Source organism: Stenella coeruleoalba (assembly GCF_951394435.1).
Source record: "Stenella coeruleoalba genome assembly, chromosome: 1".
In the NCBI taxonomy this organism is placed as follows: domain Eukaryota; kingdom Metazoa; phylum Chordata; class Mammalia; order Artiodactyla; family Delphinidae; genus Stenella; species Stenella coeruleoalba.
In genome coordinates, this window is record NC_137169.1 from 45,661,484 (window position 1) to 45,685,923 (window position 24,440).

Here is a 24,440-nt window from a genome sequence, read left to right on the forward strand (position 1 = left end):
TTATTCACAGGCATGTTGTGTATCGAAAATAAAATACTACTGAATCCTCAAAAAGGTTGATAAGCCAAACTAGGTGCAAGTAGGTCTAATAAGTCTGCAACGTTTCAGGAAATAAGATCAATATACCCAAATCAACTATTGCTATACACTAGCAATAAACAACCAAAAATTGAAAATGCCGTATATAATAGCATCAAAACTATCAAATACTTAGGTATAAATTTGACAAAAGAGGTATAAGACTTGTACAGTGAAAACTATAAAATTTCTCTCTGCTGAGAGAAATTAAAGAAGACCTAAATAAAGGGAGAGATATACCATAATCATGGATCAAAAGACTCAATGTTGTTAAGATGCCAATTCCCTCAAATTCATCTATAGATTCAATACCAATCAAAATCCTAGTAATTTTTTTTATTATTACTTTTTTTATACAGCAAGTTCTTATTAGTCATCAATTTTATACCCATCAGTGTACACATGTCAATCCCAATCACCCAATTCAGCACACCACCATCCCCACCCTCCTGGCGTTATCCCCCTTTGGTGTCCATACGTTTGTTCTCTACATCTGTGTCTCAACTTCTGTCCTGCAAACTGGTTCATCTGTACCATTTTTCTAGGTTCCACATACATGCGTTAATATACGATATTTGTTTTTCTCTTTCTGACTTACTTCACTCTGTATGACAGTCTCTAGATCCATCCACGTCTCAACAAATGACTCAATTTCATTCCTTTTTATGGCTGAGTAATATTCCATTGTATATATGTACCACATCTTCCTTATCCATTTGTCTGTCAATGGGCATTTAGGTTGCTTCCATGACCTGGTTATTGTAAATAGTGCTGCAACGAACATTGGGGTGCATGTGTCTCCTTGAATTATGGTTTTCTCTGGGTATATGCCCAGTAGTGGGATTGCTGGATCATATGGTAATTCTATTTTTAGTTTTTTAAAGAAGCTCCATACTGTTCTCCATAGTGGTTGTATCAGTTTACATTCCCACCAACAGAGCAGGAGGGTTCCCTTTTCTCCACACCATCTCCAGCATTTGTTGTTTGTAGATTTTCTGATGATGCCCATTCTAACTGATGTGAGGTGATACCTCATTGTAGTTTTGATTTGCATTTCTCTAATAAATAGTGATGTTGAGCAGCTTTTCATGTTCTTCTTGGCCATCTGTATGTCTCCTTTGGAGAAATGTCTATTTAGGTCTTCTGCCCATTTTTGGATTGGGTTGTTTGTTTCTTTAATATTGAACTGCATGAGCTGTTTATATATTTTGGAGATTAATCCTTTGTCCGTTGACTCATTTGCAGATACTTTCTCCCATTCTGAGGGTTGTCTTTTTGTCTTGTTTATGGTTTCCTTTGCTGTGCAAAAGCGTTTAAGTTTCATTAGGTCCCATTTGTTTATTTTTGTTTTTATTTCCATTACTCTAGGAGGTGGATCAAAAAAGATCTTGCTGTGATTTATGTCAGAGTGTTCTTGCTATGTTTTCCTTTAACAGTTTTATAGTGTCTGGTCTTACATTTAGGTCTCAAATCCATTTTGAGTTTATTTTTGTGTATGGTGTTAGGGAGTGTTCTAATTTCATTCTTTTACATGTAGCTGTCCAGTTTTTCCAGCACCACTTATTTAAGAGACTGTCTCTTCTCCACTGTATATCTTTGCCTCCTTTGTCATAGATTAGTTGACCATAAGTGCATGGGTTTATCTCTGGGCTTTCTATCTTGTTCCATTGATCTATGTTTCTGCTTTTGTGCCAGTACCATATTGTCTTGATTACTATAGCTTTGTAGTATAGTCTGAAGTCAGGGAGTTTGATTCCTCCAGCTCCGTTTTTTTCCCTCAAGACTGTTTTGGCTATTCGGGGCCTTTTGTGTCTCCATACAAATTTTAAGGTTTTTGGTTCTAGTTCCATAAAAAAATGCCATTGGTAATTTAATAGGGGTTGCATTGAATCTGTAGATTGCTTTGGGTAGTAGAGTCATTTCCACAATATTGATTCATCCAATCCAAGAACATGGTTTATCTCTCCATCTGTTGGTATCATCTTTAATTTCTTTCATCAGTGTCTTATAGTTTTCTGCATACAGGTCTTTGTCTCCCTAGGTAGGTTTATTCCTAGGTATTTTATTCTTTTCCTTGCAATGGTAAATAGAAGTGTTTCCTTAATTTCTCTTTCAGATTTTTCATCATTAGTGTATAGAAATGCAAGAGATTTCTGTGCATTAATTTTGTATCCTGCAACTTTACCAAATTCATTGATTAGCTCTAGTAGTTTTCTGGTGGCATTTTTAGGATTCTCTATGTATAGTATCATGTCATCTGCAAACAGTGACAGTTTTACTTCTTCTTTTCCAATTTGTATTCCTTTTATTTCTTTTTCTTCTCTGATTGTCGTGGCTAGGACTTCCAAGACTATGTTGAATAATAGTGGTGAGAGTGGACATCCTTGTATTGTTCCTGATCTTAGAGGAAATGCTTTCAGTTTTTCACCATTGAGAACGATGTTTGCTGTTGGTTTGTCGTATATGGCCTTTATTATGTTGAGGTAGGTTCCCTCTATGCCCAATTTCTGGAGAGTTTTTATCATAAATGTATGTTGAATTTTGTCAAAAGCTTTTTCTGCATCTATTGAGATGATCATATGGTTTTTATTCTTCAAGTTGTTAATATGGTGTATCACATTGATTGATTTGTGTATATTGAAGAATCCTTGCATCCCTGGGATAAATCCACCTTGATTATGATGTATGATCCTTTTAATGTGTTGTTGGATTCTGTTTGCTAGTATTTTGTTGAGGATTTTTGCATCTATATTCATCAGTGATATTGGTCTGTAATTTTCTTTTTTTGTAGTATCTTTGTCTGGTTTTGGTATCAGGGTGATGGTGGCCTCATAGAATGAGTTTGGGAGTGTTCCTTCCTCTGCAATTTTTGGGAAGAGTTTGAGAAGGATGGGTGTTAGCTCTTCTCTAAATGTTTGATAGAATTCACCTGTGAAGCCATCTGGTCCTGGACTTTTGTTTGTTGGAAGATTTATTTATTTATTTATTTATTTTGTGGTATGCAGGCCTCTCACTGTTGTGGCCTCTCCCATTGTGGAGCACAGGCTCCGGACACGCAGGCTTAGTAGCCATGGCTCACGGGCCCAGCCACTCCACGGCATGTGGGATCTTCCCGGACCGGGGCATGAACCCGTGTCCCCTGTATCGGCAGGCGGACTCTCAACCACTGCACCATCAGGGAAGCCCCTGTTGGAAGATTTTTAATCACAGGTTCAATTTCATTACTTTAATTGGTCTGTTCATATTTTCTATTTCTTCCTGGTTCAGTCTTGGAAGGTTATACCTTTCTGAGAATTTGTCCATTTCTTCCAGGTTGTCCATTTTATTGGCATAGAGTCACTTGTAGTAGTCTCTTAGGATGCTTTGTATTTCTGCACTGTCTGTTGTAACTTCTCCTTTTTCATTTCTAATTTTATTGATTTGAGTCCTCTCCCTCTTTTTCTTGATGAGTCTGGCTAATGGTTTATCAATTTCTTTTATCTTTTCAAAGAACCAGCTTTTAGTTTTATTGATCTTTGTTATTGTTTCCTTTGTTTCTATTTCATTTATTTCTGCTCTGAGCTTTATGATTTCTTTCCTTCTGCTAACGTTGGGTTTTCTTTGTTCTTCTTTCTCTAGTTCCTTGAGGTGTAAGGTTAAATTGTTTATTTGAGATATTTCTTGTTTCTTGAGGTAGGCTTGTATAGCTATAAACTTCCCTCTTAGAACTGCTTTTGCTGCATCCCATAGGTTTTGGATCATCGTGTTTTCATTGTCATTTGTCTCTAGGTATTTTTTGATTTCCTCTTTGATTTCTTCAGTGATCTCTTGGTTATTTAGTAACATATTGTTTAGCCTCCATGTGTTTGTGTTTTTTACGTTTTTTCCCCCTGTAATTCATTTCTAATGTCATAGCATTGTGGTCAGAAAAGATGCTTGATATGATTTCAATTTTCTTAAATTTACTGAGGCTTGATTTGTGACCCAAGATGTGATCTATCCTGGAGAATGTTCCGTGCACACTTGAGAAGAAAGTGTAATCTGCTGTTTTTGGATGGCATGTCCTATAAATATCAATTAAATCTATCTGGTCTATTGTGTCATTTAAAGCTTCTGTTTCCTTACTTATTTTCATTTTGGATGATATGTCCTTTGGTGTAAGTGAGGTGGTAAAATCCCCCACTCTTATTGTGTCACTGTCAATTTCCTCTTTTATAGCTGTTAGCAGTTGCCTTATGTATTGAGGTGATCCTATGTTGGGTACATATATATTTACAATTGTTATATCTTCTTCTTGGATTGATCCCTTGATCATTATGTAGTGTCCTTCCTTGCCTCTTGTAACATTCTTTATTTTAAAGTCTATTTTATCTGATATGAGTATAGCTACCCCAGCTTTCTTTTGATTTCCATTTGCATGGAATATCTTTTTCCATCCCCTCACTTTCAGTCTGTATGTGTCCCTAGGTCTGAAGTGGGTCTCTTGTGGACAGCATATATATGGGTCTTGTTTCTGTATCCATTCAGCAAGGCTGTCTCTTTTGGTTGGAACATTTCATCCATTCACGTTTAAGGTAATTATCGATATGTATGTTCCTATGACCATTTTCTTAATTGTTTTGGGTTTGTTTTTGTAGGTTCTTTTCTTCTCTTGTATTTCGCACTTAGAGAAGTTCTTTTAGCATTTGTTGTAGAGCTGGTTTGGTGGTGCTGGATTCTCTTAGCTTTTGCTTGTCTGTAAAGCTTTTGATTTCTCTATCGAATCTGAATGAAATCCTTGTTGGGTAGAGTAATCTTGGTTGTAGGTTCTTCCCTTTCATCACTTTAAGTATATCATGCCACTCCCTTCTGTCTTGTAGAGTTTCTGCTGAGAAATCAGCTGTTAACCTTATGGGAGTTCCCTTGTATGTTATTTGTTGTTTTTCCCTTGCTGCTTTCAATAATTTTTCTTTGTCTTTAATTTTTTGCCAATTTGATTACTATGTGTCTCAGTGTGTTCTCCTTGGGTTTATCCTGTATGAGACTCGCTGCACTTCCTGGACTTGGGTGGCTATTTCCTTTCCCATGTTAGGGAAGTTTTCGACTATAATCTCTTCAAATATTTTCTCGGGTCCTTTCTCTCTCTCTTCTTCTTCTGGGACCCCTATATTGTGACTGTTGTTGCGTTTAATGTTGTCCCAGAGGTCTCCTAGGCTGTCTTCATTTCTTTTCATTCTTTTTTCTTTATTCTGTTCCACAGTAGTGAATTCCACCATCCTGTCTTCCAGGTCACTTATCCGTTCTTCTGCCTCAGTTATTCTGCTATTGATTTCTTCTAGTGTAGTTTTCATTTCAGTTATTGTATTGCTCATCTCTGTTTGGTTGTTCTTTAATTCTTCTAGGTCTTTGTTAAACATTTCTTGCATCTTCTCGATCTTTGCCTCCATTCTTTTTCCAAGGACCTGGATCATCTTCACTACCATTATTCTGAATTCTTTTTCTGGAAGGTTGCCTATCTCCACTTCATTTAGTTGTTTTTCTGGGGTTTTATCTTGTTCCTTCATTTGGTACATAGCCCTCTGCCTTTTCATCTTGTCTATCTTTCTGTGAATGTGGTTTCTGTTCCACAGGCTTCAGGATTGTAGTTCTTCTTGCTTCTGCTGTCTGCCCTCTGGTGGATGAGGCTATCTAAGAGGCTTGTGCAAGTTTCCTGATGGGAGGGACTGGTGGTGGGTAGAGCTGACTGTTGCTCTGGTGGGCAGAGCTCAGTAAAACTTTAATCCTCTTGACTGTTGATGGGTGGGGCTGGGTTCCCTCCCTGTTGGTTGTTTGGCCTGAGGCAACCCAACACTGGAGCCTACCTGGGCTCTTTGGTGGGGCTAATGGCAGACTCTGGGAGGGCTCACACCAAGGAGCACTTCCCAGAACTTCTACTGCCAGTGTCCTTGTCCCCACGGTGAGCAACAGCCACCCCCCGCCTCTGCAGGAGACCCTCCAACACTAGCAGGTAGGTCTGGTTCAGTCTCCCCTGGGGTCACTGCTCCTTCCCCTGGGTCCTGATGCGCACACTACTTTGTGTGTGCCCTCCAAGAGTGGAGTCTCTGTTTCCCCCAGTCCTGTCGAAGTCCTGCAATCAAATCCCACTAGCCTTCAAAGTCTGATTCTCTAGGAATTCCTCTTACCGTTGCCGGACCCCCAGATTCGGAAGCCTGACGTGGGGCTCAAAACCATCACTCCAGTGGGTGGACTTCTGTGGTGTAAGTGTTTTCCAGTCCATGAGTCACCCACCCAGCAGTTATGGGATTTGATTTTACTGTGATTGTGCCCCTCCTACCGTCTCATTGTGGCTTCTCGTTTATCTTTGGAAGTGGGGTATCTTTTTTGGTGAGTTCCAGTGTCTTCCTGTCGATGATTGTCCAGCAGCTAGTTGTGATTCTGGTGTTTTCACAAGAGGGAGTGAGAGCTCGTCCTGCTACTCCACCATCTTGGTTCAGGCCCTTGACATTGTGGCTTTATTATCAATAACCTTTTGATTTGTTCACTGTCGTACACATTTGCTTTTTATCTTAGTAGAGAAATTTCTGAAAATTATTAGAAATAGCTAAATTTTAGTATTTTTCTATTTTTATGTAACAATCTACCTTGATTTTGCTCATCCAAAACAATAATTCATCTTATTTGACTCAGTCCTGTGGAATCACTCATTTTCTCAACATTCAGTTCAACCTTTTACCCACTTGCCAATGCCTCTTTCCTACACTCCTTCTTGCTCTCATCCTGTCTTCCTAAAAACTTACTCCTAAGTATTTTATTAACAAGGAGGCATAATTGATGAAAAACAACTTAATGTTTTCCTTTCTGAAATTATTTGCATTTTAACCCTTACATTAACAAGATGGAACTCTAATGGAGGAATTGTAGGCATCCATCAGAAGGTTGGAGCAGACCCCTATAAGCAAATCCTATAAAGTGGTGCTTATTCTTCTTATTTTAAGGATTTGGGGGTATTACCCGCTCTGTTTACTCATCAGTTAAGCTGCAAATATGCTTGATATACCTCAAGTCCTTCATAGGAGTCAAGGTGGCAAAACAGAGAGTTAGCAATTTCAGGCAGAGATTACCTGTTGTTGTAATGCTGGGATGCCTAGCACAGTGCCAAGCCTACAACGAATGCACAACTATCTGTTGTTTAACTGGTCAACCAAGATTGATTCAGGCTGTGGTCATTGATCCCTAGATTGCTGACTTTATTTGGTTTTACTGCCAATCCCTGCAATTCTGTTATAGATTATATGCAGGAGATGGTTGTGAGCTCTGTTCATGGTTCCTTCATATATTGAAGAACGAATGGTCTTACAAAATCAGGAACATGCCTAATCAGGCATGATCAATTATTAACTCCATTTCCAGCCCCTCTCCCCACCCTGGAGGATGTGGGTGGTGGTGGCAGGGGCTGAAATCATGGCTTGGCCTTTCTGGTGACCAGCCCCCATCCAAGAGCAATCCAGGTGCTCACCCAGAGTCACCTCATTAGAACAAAAGACACCCCATTACCCAGGAAATTCCAAGAGATTTAGGAGTTCAGTGTCAGGAACCAGGAGTATCTATCTATCAGCTATCTATCTATCTATCTATCATCTATCATCTATCCTCTATCTATATCTCTATCTATAGATAGATATACATTTATATCTATATTTATTTATATTATCTTACAGTGCCCCATTTTTTTTTTCTTTATCATTCCCTTGGATCTGCCCCCTAGGGAAACCCATGGGGAGGAGTATGATGGGCAGAGCAGGATTCAGCTATTTCTGGGTTCCTTGGCTCAACTATCTTCAAACCATCTGTCACCAGCAGTTCAGGCTGCTATAATAAATTACCACAGATTGCGTGGCTTATACAACAATTTATTTTGCATGGTTCTGGAGGCTGGGAAGTCCAAGATCAAGGTGCTGGAAGGTCTGATGAGAGCCCTCTTCCTGGTCTGCAGATGGGCATCTTGTATCCTCACAAAGAGGGCTAGCTGTTTCATTTCTCTTCTTAGGACACCACTCCTATCATGAGGGTAATTACCCTCATGGCCTAATTACCTCCCAAAAGGCCCACCTCCCAATTCCATAACACTGTCAACATATGAATTTCAGGTCACAAACAGTCCATAGCATCAAAATACCACCTCCTAGAAATCAACAAAGCCTCCCAACCTTTCACAACTTGCAATGACTACAGCGGTCCTACAGGATGAAACCTGTAGGCCATCTTAACACCAGGACATAGCTAGAAAACATGTTTTTGAAACACATCTACATTTAACTTGTGTAGTGTGTGTACGTGTGTGTGTGTGCATGCGTGTGTGATTTTTCTTATATAAGCCAAGTTTGGAGAACCAACTGTTGCAACTCTGGCATGAATGTTGGTGTCTGGACACTGCCCACAGTGCCCACAGGGTCCGGTGGGGCAAGACGGTTCCCTTGCAGAAGGAACTGCTTTGGGTCAAAGCAGAACCTCTGCTGATCCCTAGTGGCTTCCTTTCTGAGCTGAGTTCACGAAGAGATTCCCGACTCCCCACTATGTGTGGGGCTCAGCGAAGGGTCTCATTTCACTGTTTCTAGACCTGGAACTACGGTCTTAACTAGCTCGGGGTGAGGCTCTTGAAGCATTTTGATGTTTTAAGACTAATGAGTCTGCATCCTTGTTTAACTCGTTAATGGCCTCAATGTGGCCTCCAAGCAAATCACTTGACCTTTCCTGAGCTTCACTTTCCTCATCTGTAAAATGGGGATAAAAACGGACCTGCTTTTGTTACAGGACTGTGAGGATTAAAGAAGATATTGTATGTCGCATGCTATTCAAATGTAAGGTGATATTTCAGGTTTCAACTACAAAATCTGTTTTAAGGACATTAAAGATTTCTCCTCCTTTAAGGAGAATTTACAAATCCTGATTTGTGAAACTGAACAATTGGAAAAAGAATTTCCTAAGGGGTTCCTCTCAGACAACTTTAGGATGGGACCCTGACATCACATATATTTTAGGAAAATGTCCATCATGAATATCTATGCATTTGCATAAAACTTTATTGCACTAAACTCAACCCGTGTGTCTCTGTTCATTTAAGCCTGACGACCTGTAACAATTAGGGAGAGCTAAATTGCTCTAACAATTAGTCCTGAATACGCAGTGACTCAACTACAGTGGAAGTTTATTTCCTGTTCCCAGACCAGGCCTAAGTTCAGGTTGGGGGGCAGTTCTCCATACAGTGATCCAGGCACCTAGCTCCTTCCCCTTGTGACTCTGCTACCACCTATGGCCTGGTTGTCATCTGCGTCCAAATAACAGAAGAGCCAGGAGAACCTCACACAGGGCTTTACCACTTCCACTCACAGTCTCCTAGAGCGACTCTAACCCAAGGGCCCATCTGAGGGCGAGGGAGGCTGGGAAATGTAGTCCAGTGGTGTGCTCAAAGGGAGGAAGGGGTTTTAGTGGACAGTTGGTGGTCTCTACCAGTGTGTAAATGAGGAAAGAGTCTCAATAGGATTAATTGATTTGCCAAACTTAGGTCATCCAAGTGACAAGGCCAGGACTGCGGCCCAGAGCTTCTGTCATGTCTGGTGCCTTAAAAAGCACAGCCCCACCTCGATCCGAGCCCCACCTCACCTGAACTCTGCTCACTGGTCTCCTAGCTTCCAAGTTTCTCCTTGTACTCTGTTCTCCACCCTGCAGATAGGGGAATATTATCAACATCTACGCCAGATCATTGTGACGGTGACGGAAATTCAAAAACAGTTAAGAAGATCACCCTGGTCCCTCTGCCCTAACACACCTGTCCCTTCCCCCACGCCATCTTCTAGCCCTCGCGGGTTCAGAGGGAAATTGGAGCCTGCACTTGAGCCAGGAGTGCCTCTACGTCGGGGTCCCCAGAGCAAGAAACGACAAAGGCTACTTTCCAGATCACACTTTTATTCTTACAGAAGCGGGGGCCACACAGCCATAGGGACATGAAGTGTTCAGACAGCAGGCACAGCGCCTGCAGCTGCAGAGCCTGCTGGGGGGTGGGGGGGACCCAGGCCTTTTTCCGTGGTCCCCACGATTAAGGAGAAAACTAAAAATCACACAGCATTCACTGCCACCCCCATCCCCACCCCTTCCCTCTCAGTAACAGCTAATTAGATTATGCATCCTTCCAGCCAAAGAAACTGGCTAGAATCCGGATTTTACAGAAAACCTTCATGCAGAGAAACTCAGCGTTCCGGAAGGGAGAGGCCTCTTCTTATACTTTCCACACACGCTGCCCCACTCCCGCCACGTGCCAAGTTTAATTCCACCTGAAACCACCATCTGGATGGGTAGTGACGAGACTGGCTACAAGAAAGAGCTGGTCACTCAGCTCAACATGCTTGGAAGACTGCCCCTTTCTAGGCAAGATATCACTGAAGCGAAACACTAACCTGAGGCTGGTGTGATCCCCAGACCCACCCTCCCTCCCTTCTGAGCCCCGGGTTCCAAGTGAGGTCTGCGAAGGGCAGGATTTTGCTTTGTAGGACTGAGGATAACAGAAGCTGCTGGCATCTCTGGCCACACTCCCAGGGGCCCAGGGACGGAGGCCCCACTGGTGAAAGGATGGGACCTTATCTGTGGGGCTAACCTAGCTCGGGCTTGCCATTCCTCTACAGTAAGTAGGATCATCAGTTTAGCGCCGAGCGGGAAGCCCACGGGCCCACTAGGAGAGCTAATGCCAGTATTCACGTGCTTTGCATACAAGCGAGAAAATGAGGTTTCTTATTTTTTTCTTACGCCCCCTCCAGAGGCCAAATGGGGAAGAGTGGTTCCTCTGCCATCTGAGTGTCCTGAATGCGCCCAGAACTCCCAGGAACGCGCCAAGACGCTACAGCGTGCCAAGCCCAGGGCAGGATGAGCGAGCCTCGGCAGCCAAAGCACGGCTCTGGGAGGATCCTGGCAACCTGTGGTGACAAGACTGACACTTCCTTGCAGGCCACGGCTGCGCCTTTCTGAAAAGATGAGAGCTGGCCTTGGGCTGAAGGAAGGACCTTAAATGGGAGACAACCCCCAAGCGTCCACTTGGATCATTTGTTTTTCCTCTGACTATCCACACAAGAGGCTTTTCATGGGGTTTGCAGTCGTGGTGTTTAAGACAGCTCTGCGCTCCTACAGCAGAAGGGCCTCAGGTGGTCTTGTGGGCGCTGATGTGACAGATGAGGAAACTACAGCTCAGAGGGACAAATGACTTGCCCACGGGTGCAGAGCTCGTGAGGGACACAGCAAGGACTGAAACCCAGGCCTCCTGGCTCCTGGTGCAGTGGTCCCTCTCTCTCTCTCTCTCTCTCCCAAAATGTCACTGCCTGGCACAGTTCACTTAATTCCAGCTTCCCTTACACAATTCCCTCTCTGATTCTGGGTTTTCAGCTGCGGCTGGGCAGTTCTTAAGACAGAGCTGCACAAACAACCAAGCTCTACTAGGCGGGCAGGGACCTGGGAAGGTTTCCTTCCCTCTGGAACGGAAATGGAGCTAACTTTTCTCTGAGCTTAGGATTTGTAAGGCACTAAAATTAACTACAGTTGGGGGCCGGGGGAGAAAGAAAAAAAGGGGGAGATGAGTGGTTGGAGAAATCAAGTTGATGCCGTTTTCTTTCAGCCCCGCAGTGAGGAACCCCACGAAGCCGAGTGACGGCGGGCTCCATTTTCCTGCTTGGCGCGGTCCCACCCCCCCCCAACTCCCACCCCTACTGCAGAGCAGAGGACACAGCCCCACCATGGCAAAGCGGGTTCTGGGAACAAGAGCCATGGAGGGTGGAGAGGCAAGAATGAGCCCAGGTTCTCTGGATTCAATTCAGAGCAGAGACCACTCACCCAGCCTGGGCAGGTGTCCCAGGCCTGGGCCTGGCCAGGATTCAACCCTGAAGTGTCTTCTCCAAGGACACAGTCCCCTCTAGTGGACCTGGGCAACGGCTGCAGTAGGCCTGCAAGCCTGAGCGTGAAGGAGGAAGGGGCAAGGCGCCACCGAGCACGGCAGGGAGAACTTTGGAATCAGACCTGGCTTTGGCACAGCACATCTTGGGCCCGCCCGCCCGCCCGCCCCATCTGTTGCCCTCCCAAGACCCCAGGGATGGAGAGGAACCTTCCTTCCTTCCCTCCGCGAGGAGGTCTTGCAGCTGACAAGTGATGGCAGCGCAACTCGAGGGCACCCCCTTCAGCCAAACCCGAGCCCAGGTGACCTAACATGGAGCCTTCCCGGACTCAACCACTGAATCCAAAGCACTTAGTCCGACGTGACGCTGAGTGGGAAGCCGTGCTAACAGCAGCTGCCGCTTCTCCGGCACCTCTGCTGCGACAGGCGCTTGACTTAGATGACAGTAGCAGGAAGACGGCATTACCCCCTTTCAACAGGTGAGGAACAGGGCTCAGAGTGGCTGAGTGACTCACTCAGAGTCACACAGCTCATGAGTGGCAGAACTGGGAACTAGACTCGGGTCTGTCTGACTCCAAATCTCACGTCCTGGCCACTCTGCTTGGCTGCCCCTGGAGGCTGGGAGCAGCTGTCGGGGCCGCCTGGGTGGGGTTCTGGGGGGGTTTCTTTCTGAAAGTGTGGATCTGGCAGAGCAGCCAAGCTTGAGTGGAGGGAAGATAGATGCCTTCTGGCCCTGGGGACAGGGTCCGCCCTCGCGTCCGCCTCCTTCCGGGTGGGCTCCGGCTCAGTGCCTGGCAGCCTTGCAGATCTTGTCATAGACCTCTGGGAAGGCGTCCTGGCAGCCAAGCTGTTTCCGCAGCCTATGGTACAGGGAGCCGTCAAACATCTCCCAGAACTCCTCCCGGTCCATGTAGCAGTCGGCATACAGCATCTGGAACCTGCAGCGCAGACACAGGGTGAGGACTCGGGGACGGGGGTCAGAGGGGCGGGGAGGGGAAAGGGGAGCAAAGAACCCCAGCCATCCCTAATGCGCCCCTCGCGCACCGCCTGCTCTGCAGGGCAGGACGCGCTTTTGGAGGATTTCTCTTGTTTAATCCCCCTAATGAGCTAGTGGTTGAGGCTGGTGCAGGAATTCTATCCCCATTTTACAGACGGGGAGTCCGGGCTCAGGGCTTTAAGTGGCAGTGGAGGCAGAGTCAGGAGAAGAATGCAGGGCACTGCATGCCCGTCTCCCCGATATGCTCACCAGGCTGCTTTGTCTCTCTTTTTTGACGGTCAGTAAACTGCACATAAGGAAAGTGTACAACTTGAAGCTACAAGGATATGTGGCACAACACAGGGAACATAGCCAATGCTTTATCATAACTATAAATAGAGTATGACCTTTAAAAATTGTGAATCACTAAATTGTACACCTGTAACATAATATTGTACAGCAACTATGCTTCAATAACATAAATAAATAAAATAAGCAAAAAAATTTTTTTAATAAATTAAAAAACAAGAAACGTACTGCTTGATAAGTTTGATGTCTGTCTGTAACCTTGAAACTGTCACCTCAGTCCAGGTAACGGCCATATCCATCACCCCCAAACTTTCTTCATGCCCCGAATTCCCCTGTGTTGTTTGTCCGTCACCCTCCACAATGCCAGGCAGAACTGCCTTCTGTCACCATGGGTTCATCTGCATGTCCCAGAATTTTATATAAATAAAAAATATATATCTAAATAGAATCCTACAGTACTCTTTTTTCCTGGCTTCTTTCCGTCAGCATAATTATTTTGAGATTCGTCCACATGGATTTTGCACGTCCACGGTTTGTTCCAGGACGTTTCCGAGCAATGCTCTGTCCAGGCCTCTGTGTGGCTTTCGTGGTCCTGAGTCCCCCCGCCACTCCTCAGCTTTGGCCTCCAACCTGGAGTGGGAGCCCCTGGACACGTCTAAAGCACCCCCATCAGTGCTCTGTGGCTGACGGCCACACTCTGGGCACTCGCTCACCCGTGCACACTTCGGACGAACTTCTCCAACTGCCTCATGCAGGACCGGGCTTCAAAGTGCTTCACGCGCGGCTCCCCGTAGGCACCAATGTCGACGTAGAGCTCGGCCTCGTTTCCCTTGGGGTGCACCAGGCCCGGCTGGCTGGGCAGGATGAATGGGCACAGCCAGATGGGGTAGACCTGGGGGGCCAGGGAGGGCGTGTTGGTGCTTTTCCTCCCCCAGGAGGCAGGCTCTGCAGCACTCCCCTCTCTCTGCTGCTCACACGCCACCCTCACCCCGCGTCCCCGCTGAGCTCCCGGCCCGGCTCACGTGGATGTCGCTGTGGAAGGTGTGCAGGGCCTGCGGCAGGCATTTCATGGGCACCAGCATGTCCTGCACCACGTGGTGCTGCTCGTACAGCTTGCGGAGCGTCTCGCCCTGGGTCAGCTTCAGGAGGGAGATCTTGGGAGGCACCATCCAACCAAAGAGGTAGCGGAAGACGGGGTTGTTGCCAAAGGGGATGATGTCCTAAAAGACAAGGGTTGGGGATGGAGAGAAGGAACTCAGGAGGGCCCAGTGTCCCCATGTGCCAGGGGCTGGGTCCTCCTCTGGTACTGGACAGAAATGTGACGGGTCCACTCCTATCTGGGGGGGCGTGGTGGTACCCAGCCGGATCTGGGTTTGATTTCCAGCTCCGGCATTTATCAGCTATGATGTTGATCTTGGGCTGGGGACTTAACCTCCCTGAGCTCAGTTTCCTGATCTGCAAAATGGGGCTTGTGAGAATGAATGGTAAGATACCAAATGGAAGGCACTCAGCCCATTGCCTGAAGCAAAATGACAACGAAGCTATCGTTGCTGTTCTAGTTGCTGAGGTCAGTGTGGCCGGCACAGAGCAGGCACTCCATAAATGTTTGAGAATGCCGTTGAATGGCAAGAGGGATGGATACTCAGAGAGCTTAAGCAATTTCCCTAAGGTCACACCGCCAGAGACGGCTCCCACCGAGGTGGGGAAGGTCTCGCTCAGGTTCAACGATGAGCCCTTCGCTTTACAGCATATCCTGAGAGGCCTTCTCTGACGCCCCTATTAAAATGTCACTGCTTCCCACCCCTCCACACACACAAACAGCAAATTCTTGCTCACCTGTCAAGGCCAAGCTACCTTCAATCCTAGGCAGAGCTAGCCACTTTCTCTTGTTCCTGTGGCCCTGCACAGTGCGACCCCGCCTGCCTCCCCCAAGCTGGCCTCTTGGGAAACCCCCCTGAGCAGGGCTGTCCTTACTCTTCCACTCCTCAAACCTCCACAAGGGAGGAGCCCCCCATTCACGATCGTCCTCCCTGCCCCCAGTCTGCCGTCTTCCCGAGGGCTGCCAGCGTGCACCTGACACCCCATCCTCATAGCTCCTGGGCCCTCGAAGCCAAGGACATTCCTTCATTCGTTAGACAATGACGAGGTGCCTGTGTGCTCAGGTGCCAGGTTCTGTGCTGGGTGCTGGGGATACCCAGATCATTGAGACGTGGTCCCTGACCTCAGGTGTGAAGAGCTGCAACAGAGAGATGCAGAGGCAGCTCATAAAAGGGTCCACGTCAGACTAGGGTCAGTGGGGGCTGCCCAAAGAAGCCCCCATGCTAAGCTTCAGAGGCTGCATGACTCTTCCTCTCCCCTCCCCTCCCCTGGAATCATCTCCTCTGATCACCAGCCCACTCCCATGAGGGAGGGAGGGGCCTGTCTGCTCTCTTCTCTGTTAGATTCCGGCTCCTACACCAGTTCCTGGCTCACAACAGGAGCTCAGGAAATAGCGTGGCTTTTATTGTTCCCTTGGTTGTCCTTGGAAAAGCCACACAGGCCCATAGCAGAAATCCCCCCTCAAAGGCTAAGCCCTGACCCCATTTCCCTCACAGCCCTGACCACTCATCATTCCTCCTCCATCCCAATCTCTTTCCCCTCCACAAAGGCAACCATTCTTAGGAATTATTTGTGTACCCTTCTAGAGACATTCGATGCACAGACAAGTCCATGGGCTTAAAAAAAACACAAGTCGCAAATGGCAGCGTCTACTAGCCTCCTGCTTACCACTGTATCCTGGGTGTCAGCACACAGAGCGCTACTGCATTCTTTGTCCTGGATGCCTGACACTGTACAGACAGACCTCGCTTTATTGCACTTCTGATCTGTGATCAGTGATCTCTGATGTCACTACTCTGACTTGCTGACGGCTCAGACAATGGTTAGCATTTTTTAGCAATAAAGTATTTTTAAATTAAGGTATGCCCTTTTTATTTTAGACATAATGCTAGTACCCACTTAACAGACTACACTATAGTGTAAACATAACTTTTACATGTGGTGGGACAACATTGTAAAGCAATTATAGTCTAATAAAGATATTAAATTAAATATATATATATATATATAATATATATATATATGCACTGGGAAACCAAAAAATTCGTGTAACTCACTTTATTGTGATATTTGCTTTACTGCAGCGGTCTGGAACCCAACATGCAATATCTCCAAGGTCACCCTTCACGGGGTGGGGCTGCAAAGTCCTAGCCCCCTGGCCTCAAGGTGGGACAGCCCTGGAGGGCCATCCAGCCCCAGAGCTCCCTGGGGGTCGGCTGAGGTCTTTGTTGTGGCTGCCTGACACCTCCGCTTTTCCCTCTGCCCGGCCCTGCTTCCCTTTCCTCTCGCAGTTGAGGATCGCCAGAGTTCTCCTGAACAAACTTCCTGTGCGCACATCTTGGTAGTAAAACACCCATCTTTCCAGATTCTTCCTTTAACTTCAGGCAGTACAGGCTAGAGTTTAACAGCACAAAAATAGAAGACAGACCTCATTTTGAAACCTAGCTCTGTGGTTTTAAAACCCATCCAGGAGTTCTCTGCTACTCCTTTCTTCCAGAGGTGGAGCTTAATTCCCCCCTCCTTGGGTGTGGGCCGGACTTGGTGACTCGCTCTAATAAGAGAGTATGGTGGGAGTGGCGAGGTGACAAGACTGGGTGATGGAAGGCACTGAGGACCCCTCCTTGGTCTCTCTCTTGGATCACCGGCTCTGGGGGAAGCCAGCTGCCCTGCTGTGAGGACACTTGAGCAGCCCAGGTGGCAAGGCACGGAGGCCTCTTGTCAACAGCCACGTGAGGGACCCTTCCAGGAAGCAGATTCTCCAGCCCTACTAGAGCCTCCAGCACACCAGCCCTGCCGACACCTGACTGCAGCCCGAGCCAGAAACACCCACATCATCGCTCTCCAATCCCTGAGCCTCGAAACTGGGCAGTTGTTTTAATCCTCACAATTTGGGGTTAATTCATTATGCAGCAATAGATAACCAATACACTCTTATCTCTTACTGAGTTGTGTTACTCTGGATAACCTAAACCAGTTTCTTCATCTGTTAAGTGGAAACAGCACTAGGACCTACCCTCACAGGGCTGTTAGGAAGACGGAGAGAATGCATGTAAAGTGTCTGGCCTAAGAACTAACATGTAAGGAGTGATTCATGTTAATTGCTGGCCCCTCTTTCCTTTCCTGTCTCTTAAATATCCCTGCTCTTGACAAAACCACACCTCCCACATCCTTAACACTGCTCCTGGCAGGGATAAAGAGGGACTCGGGGGTCTTCTGCCTTTGGCAAAACTTTCCACCAAACGTTCTGGGCCTGGACACTGCTCAAAGGAGGACTAACAGGGATGGGGGAAGCCCAGAGCTCCCCAGGCCTTGATGAAGCCTCTGCTGCCCACTCCTCCATCCCTTACCACTGCCCCGTCACATCCTGCCTGAGAGACCTAGCCCACGATTAGAAGTGACCCGACACCTCCTCCTAGGAGACCACCAGGTGTAATTCCTTCATGCCTGACATCCCTATTTATCTCAGTCACGGTGGACTTTTGGGTGCCTCCCACTAGCACCCTTGATGTGCTACAGCAATGCAATGTCTTTTACCCTGACCCCACTGGCCACTGTCCCCCCATCTTCCAAACCCCTCCCCTGTGCTCTCTCATGGTCTAAACAGCAACCCCCCTCCATCCTCAAGCTCTTCTCTCGACCATCGTGTCCTCTCCTTGCTCTTAGCTCGTACCTGGCTGGCCCCTGCAGCCCTCCGAGGTGGTATCATTTTCTCTCCATGACCCTCTGGGGTAGACGGAGGTGAGGTGGGCTCCTCATTACTGCTTCTAGGTCTCTGCCCCTCCCATTCCCTGAAAACCCTCAGCAGCTTTGCAGCCACCTGCCCATCATCTCCACCCCCATCATCTCCCTCGTTCCCAGATCACTACCACCTTCTTCAACACTCATCTTATCACTGATGTGATTTAATATCCACCTCTATGATCTCTCCCACGCCCCAGCCTCCTCTCTGTCCTCCAGCGATCTCACCTTCCACCTGGCCTCTGCCCTGACTCTCATGTCACACTCCAGAGCAGGGGATGACGAACTACAGCCCGTGGGAGTCGGTCTGCAAGCGGATCCAGCCTGCTGGCCACATCTGGCCCCTGCCTGTGTTTATACATAGTATCGCTGGAGCACAGCCATGCACGTTTGTTTGTGCACTGCCTGTGGCTGCTTCTGCGCTACAAGGGCAGCGCTGAGCAGCTGTGACAGGACGTATGACCCGCAGAACCTAAAGCTTTTGCTGTTTGGCCCTTTAAGAAAGTTTGCTGACCTCTCGATGCTGTCCTATTGTCTGTATTCATTGCCTCTGCTGACTTGGAAAAAGAAAAAGCACGTCAGAGCTGTGAGCTGAGTTTATTCAGTGTCTCACCGACTATAGCCTGGGAGACCCGCTCTCCAACAGCTCTGAGAAACCGTTCCGAAGAGGTAAAGGCCAGAGCAGTATGTATGGGATTTTGGCGAAGCGTACATGTAATCAGGCACTGGTCTCGCTCGAAGGTTGTTGCTAGTTATGAGGCACAGCCGTCTTCTTAATGGTTTTGGTACTTTTCTAAGTATGGGAAGATCCAAGAATTTGGGTTCATAAAATTTTCTCCTCAAGATATCTACCTATCTGAAGGCTGTCTTTATCTGCCAGTTTTCCCATAGCACAGAGTGCCTCATTACTGACCTTTGCCCTGAATTCCTTTCAGGGGGTGTTGACGGCAAGGCCTCATGACTTCATTCCTGCAGAACTGGATGGTAGGCAACATTCTTCATTTGGCATCTCCATAGTTTCAACTCCAAGCGTTCGCCCTCTGGCCATCCATCACTAACTCTCCTTCCTGCTGCCCATGCCCTCCAGTGCTCTGACGTCAATTCTTCACCCCAAGGGGCACCCAGGCCACCATATGAGTCCCTTCAGCCCCGCACATCCTCACTGCCCTGCCTCAGCTGGCTTGGATTTCATCCTGATCATGTCCTGGCTTTTCCACCCCTGCCCCACTTGTCATACTCATTTGCAAAACCTCAACCATGGTTAAATCTAACTTTCTCCCTATGCTGTACCCCGTCCACAGAGCTGAACGTGTGAAAATCCACAACCACCAGCGCTGGTCTCACTGTAAACTCGTCATGAATCTTTGGCAGGCCCAGTGCTGCCCACCAATCCTATGACATTTCCCCAGTTAATTCATTCCCACTCTCCAAGGGACAATTTCCCATCTCCTCTCTCCTCAGTCCTTCAACAACCCCTCACCCCTCATCTCAGCTAAAATCCTTGCTTCCTATCTCACTGAGAAAACAGAAGAACTCCCACACCCTCCCACCACCAAACGGTCCTCCTGTTTGTAGCAACTGTTCCATTAACACTTCCTCCCTCCTGTCCAGTGGGTGAATCTCCGTGCTCTCACCTAAAGGCAACCTCTCCACCTGAGCACAGGATCCATCCATCCTCAAGGTTCACCCTGCGAGCACACCCTCTCCCCTGCACTGCCAGCACGTCAACATGCGGTAACCTCTCCCTTCTTGAAAGTCACACATGGACTTCCCTGGCGGTCCAGTGGTTAACACTCTGCACTTCCATTGCAGGGGGCACGGGTTTGATCCCTGGTTGGGGAACTAAGATCCCATGTGCCGTGCGGCGCAGCCAAAAAAAAAAATCAAAATAAAAAATAAAACAATCACACAAAATATTTCCTCTCGATCCTGCATCCCCCTCTGGCTCCCACCCTACTTTTCTGCTTTCCCTTATACTGAGCCTTCTCAGATTTCCATTTTCACTGTCTCCACTTCCCTGTCTCTGTTTTCTCTCGAACCCACATCAGGCTTTCAGCCCCATGGCTCAAGGTCATGAGTGACCTTCTCACGACTAAGACCAGGGGTCGATGCTTTGTCGTCATCTCACGCAGGGGCATTTGACACAGCTGTTCATCTTCCTTCTTGACACGCTGTCCTCAGGTAGCTTCCGGGATGCCAGTCCTCCTGGGTTTCTCCTCCCCTCGGGCTGACGGCGTCTTCTCCTCTCCTGGCTGCTTCCTCCTCCCTCAACTTGCAGGGCTTGGCTCTGGGACTTCTCTTCTCTAACCTCCCTCACTCATCTAGTCTCACGGTGTTAATTAACATTTCTCTGCTGATGACACCCACAGTGATATGGATTTCTTCGACCTCTGCCCTGAAGATCTGACATATGTGCCAGCTGCCCACTCAACGTCCCACCTGGATGTCTGAAAAGCATCTCACGCTGACATGTCCCAAACCAAACTTCTGATTTTCCTTCCCAGACCCCTCCCCCATGTTGTCCATAGCAGTCAATGGCACCTGGGGTCACCCAGTTGCTTGGGTCCCTAACCTTGGAATCACACCCAAGGGCAATCTGTGGGAAATCCCGTTGGTTGGTTCAACCTTCACAGCACCTCCCAGATCTGAGACCCCTTTCCTCCTCCACCGCTACCACCCCGGACGACACAATCTTCTTTCTTCCGCTCTCCCACTCCTGCCACCTCCACCCCATCCACTCTCCACCTAGCTGTCAAAATTATCCTTTTAAAACAAACATCAGGTCACGTCACTTTTCTGCACCAAGTCCTCCACTGGCTTCCTTACCACACAAGGTAAAACATAAAGTCCTCCCCGACCTACAAGGAACCACATGATCTAGGCCATGGCTGCTCTCTGACAGCATTCTCCACCATAGGTCTAGCTCAAGGGCCTTCTTGCTGTCTTCAGAAACACGCAGCCTTGCTGTGACAACCTGCACCTTGCTGTGATGCAAAAGAATGGAGCTGGACCCCCACTTCACACCATATACAAAACTTAACTTTAATGGATCAAGAACCTACATATAAGAGCTAAAACCATAAAGCTTTTAGAAGACAAGGCAGGAAGAAATCTTCGTGACTTTGGGATTTAGCAATGGATTCTTAGATACGACACTAAAAGCACGAGTAACAAAAGAAAAAATAGGTCAACTGGACTTCATCAAAACCAAAAACTTTTGTGAATCAAAAGACATTGTCAGGACTTCCCTGGCGGTCCAGTGGTTAAGACTTCACCTTCCAATACAGGGGGTGTGGGTTCCATCCCTGGTCGGGGAGTAAGATCCCACATGCCTCACGGCCAAACAACCGAAACAGAAGCAATACTGTAACAAATTCAATAAAGACTTTAAGAATGGTCCACATCAAAAAAAATCTAAAAAAAAAAAAAGACACTATCAAGGAAGTGAAAGACAACCTACAGATTGAGAGGAAGTATTTGCAAATCATGTATTTGATAAGGGTCTATATCCAGAATATATATAGAACTCTTACAACTCAACAACAAAGATCAATAACTCAATTAAAATTGGGCAAAGGATCTGAACAGACACTTCTCCAAGAACTATCCAAATGGCCAACAGGCACATGGAAGGATACTGAACATCGCTAGTCATTAGGAAAATGCAAATCAAAATCACAGTGCGATTCCACTTCTTACCCACTAGGATAGCTATCGCAAAAAACCAGAAAACAACAAGTGCTGGCGAGAATGTAGAGAAACTGGAACCTACACATGCTGCTGTTGAGAATATAAAATGGCTCAGCCACCATGGAAAACGTCTGGCGGTTCCTCAATAGGTTACACACGGAATCATCACACGACCCAGCAGTTCCACTCCTAGGCGTGTATCCTCCAAAACTGAAAACTAGTACCCAAACAAATTCTTGTACGTGAATGTTTGCAGCAGCACCGTTCACAATGCCGACAGGTGGAAACAACTCAAACGTCCACCAGCAGGTGAGTGGAAAAACAAACTGTGGTCCAGCCACACGATGGAGAATTCTTCAGCCACGAAAAGGAATGATGTGCTGATACACGCTACAGCGTGGATGAACCTTGAAAACAGGCTCAGTGACAGAAGCCGGGCGCAAAAGGCCACATGGTGTATGATTCCATTTAAATAAAATGTCTAGAATAGGTAAATCCACAGAGACAGAATGCAAGACTGATGGTTGCCAGAGTCTGGGGAAAGGGAATGGGGAGTAACTGCTTAACGGGTGCAGGATTTCCTCTTAGGGCGATGAAAATATTTTGAAACTAGATATAGTGGACACACAACATCATGAATGTACCAAAATACCACTGAACTGTACGCGTTAAAATGTTTGATTTTATGTTTTCACTTCAATTAAAAAAAAGAAATAAAAAGCTACCCACTCAGCCCATCTGAGGACCTGTGCTCTGGCTCCTCCTCTGCCTGGCGTGTCCTCCCTATGTTCAGGTCCCGCTCACAAGGCATCTCCTGAGAGGCCTTCCCTGGCCACTTATTTAAAATGTCAATGTTCCCCATCGCTCATCACACAACAGCAAATTCCTGCTCACACGTCAAGGCCACGCTTGACAGCTACCTCCAGCCCTGGGCAGGACCAGCCACTTCCTCTTCTCAGGCCGCAGTCTGTCTGCTCGGCTGGGCTACAGCTCCTCAAGGACAGAACAGGTCTGTGCTCCCCGAAGCACGGGGCCCCGCGCCCCACCTTCTGGCACAGGCAGGTGTGTGGGGAGAGCCCGCTGCTTTAAGGCAAGGGGGCTGCTCCTGAAGAAGGAAGCACTGTGCTGCTGGGTAAGAGGCTGTTCTGGTCCCTAGGACAAAGCCACTCTTTTCCCCCAAGGGAGGGGAAACCATCCTGGTTGCCAGCCTGGCCAGGAGCCAGGACTACCAGGAAATCCTAGCCTCACCTGGAGCTCCCAGAAGATGCTGCGCGTGTGGCGGTGGTAGTAGTGTCTCAAGGGGATGTACTCCAGGCCCTCGCGCTTTGTCTTCAGGTAGTTCTCCACGTGCTTGAAGAACCAGGGCTTGTAGTAGTTGCCAATGCTATTCAGCTGCAATGACAGAGGGCACTGTGTCAGGCCACAGGCAAGCCCCAAAGCCATCGGGGCGTAACAGTGATACCCGGCTTCTGTTCAGCACTCCTGGCCTCTCCAGAGCTCTTTCATGTCTAGTATTGCCTTGGAGGCTCTTGAAAGCCGGGCGAGGTTACTAAGCAGAGCCGGCATTCTCTAGCAGAGAGAGCAGAAGCTCACAGAGGTTAAGTGGTGAGCCCTGGGCCCAACAGCGAACTCCTGACAGGCTCGAGAGCTCAGCCTGCTACTCCTCCTCGGTGAGAGAACTGAAGTGCCGATGTCTGTCGCCGTCGGCCACAGTGCAGCGCTCCATACAGGCGTGTTCCTCCCCACCTCCCTCCCACGAGGCCAGCGTCGGCACGAACACGGCGCGTGGGTCATCCTCCCCACTGGGTCCCACAGCCGACAGCACTAACTGACCACATTGCTCTCCCTGCTGCCCTGGACCAAGCTCCACATCCTCTGGCCACAGCGCTCCCCCCCACGCAGCCACCATCAACGGAGGAAGCTCACAGAAAAGCTACCGTCTTCCCTGGCACTGGGCCCCGTGGTCTCCAAGCCTAAATCATATATTTAGCTGGTGTTTTCTTCAGCCCTAAATGGTTCAGGACTCTATCTACTGTGTGCCCTGGGATGACTTAGCTTCTCTGAGCCTCAGCTTCCTCACCCATGAAAGGAACTGTGGGCCGATGCTTTTGAGACAGGCAGGGCAGCAACCCGGAAGGGTCATGGGCTTCAGGTTGGGCGGCTGAGGCCAGACCCTGGCTGTCACCCACTAGCTGTGTGACCTGGCGCAGGACACTCTGAGCTTGTTTCTTCATGTGTAAAATGGCAATAAAAATAAACACTTTGTGGGAGATCTCTGTGACTATTAGAAATTACATACACACACACTGCAGACGCTCGGGCCCATGTCATACCAGCTTCTCTTGGGGTGGGAGAGGCACCCGAGTTTTATGGGGCAGGTGAGATCACACCCAGCAAAGGGACAGGAGGAAGCAGAGAGTGGAGGCCGCGTAGGAGAGGTAGAATGTTGCCAGGGGACCATCAGGGAGGGAAAGACAGGAGCAGAGGCAAGAAGTAAGCAAGCCCAGGGTGGCTGGAGGATAATCACAGCACGGGCTAAGCGCCCACACTCCAGGGAGGCAGGACCAGCACCCGAGTATTCACTCTTTGTCCCCTCCATGACTTTGCATACATTCATTATCTCTTCCATGACCTTGCACACATTCCTTCTTTATCTCCTCCACG

The 24,440-nt window shown here is 47.6% G+C and overlaps 1 protein-coding gene across 1 annotated transcript in view; it reads right to left on the reverse strand.

Annotated features, from left to right (window-relative positions):
- Window positions 1-12,149: 12,149 nt before the first annotated feature.
- The window catches only part of DHCR24 (24-dehydrocholesterol reductase), a 33,262-nt gene continuing 20,971 nt past the window's right edge, over window positions 12,150-24,440 (reverse strand). Inside the window, exons 6-9 of the mRNA XM_079915648.1 lie at window positions 23,025-23,168; window positions 14,273-14,470; window positions 13,964-14,142; window positions 12,150-12,903 (exon numbers count right to left, since the gene is read on the reverse strand). Of these exons, the coding sequence (XP_079771774.1) occupies window positions 12,750-12,903; window positions 13,964-14,142; window positions 14,273-14,470; window positions 23,025-23,168 (675 nt within the window). The 3' untranslated portion in view covers window positions 12,150-12,749. The remainder of the gene's footprint in view (window positions 12,904-13,963; window positions 14,143-14,272; window positions 14,471-23,024; window positions 23,169-24,440) is intronic.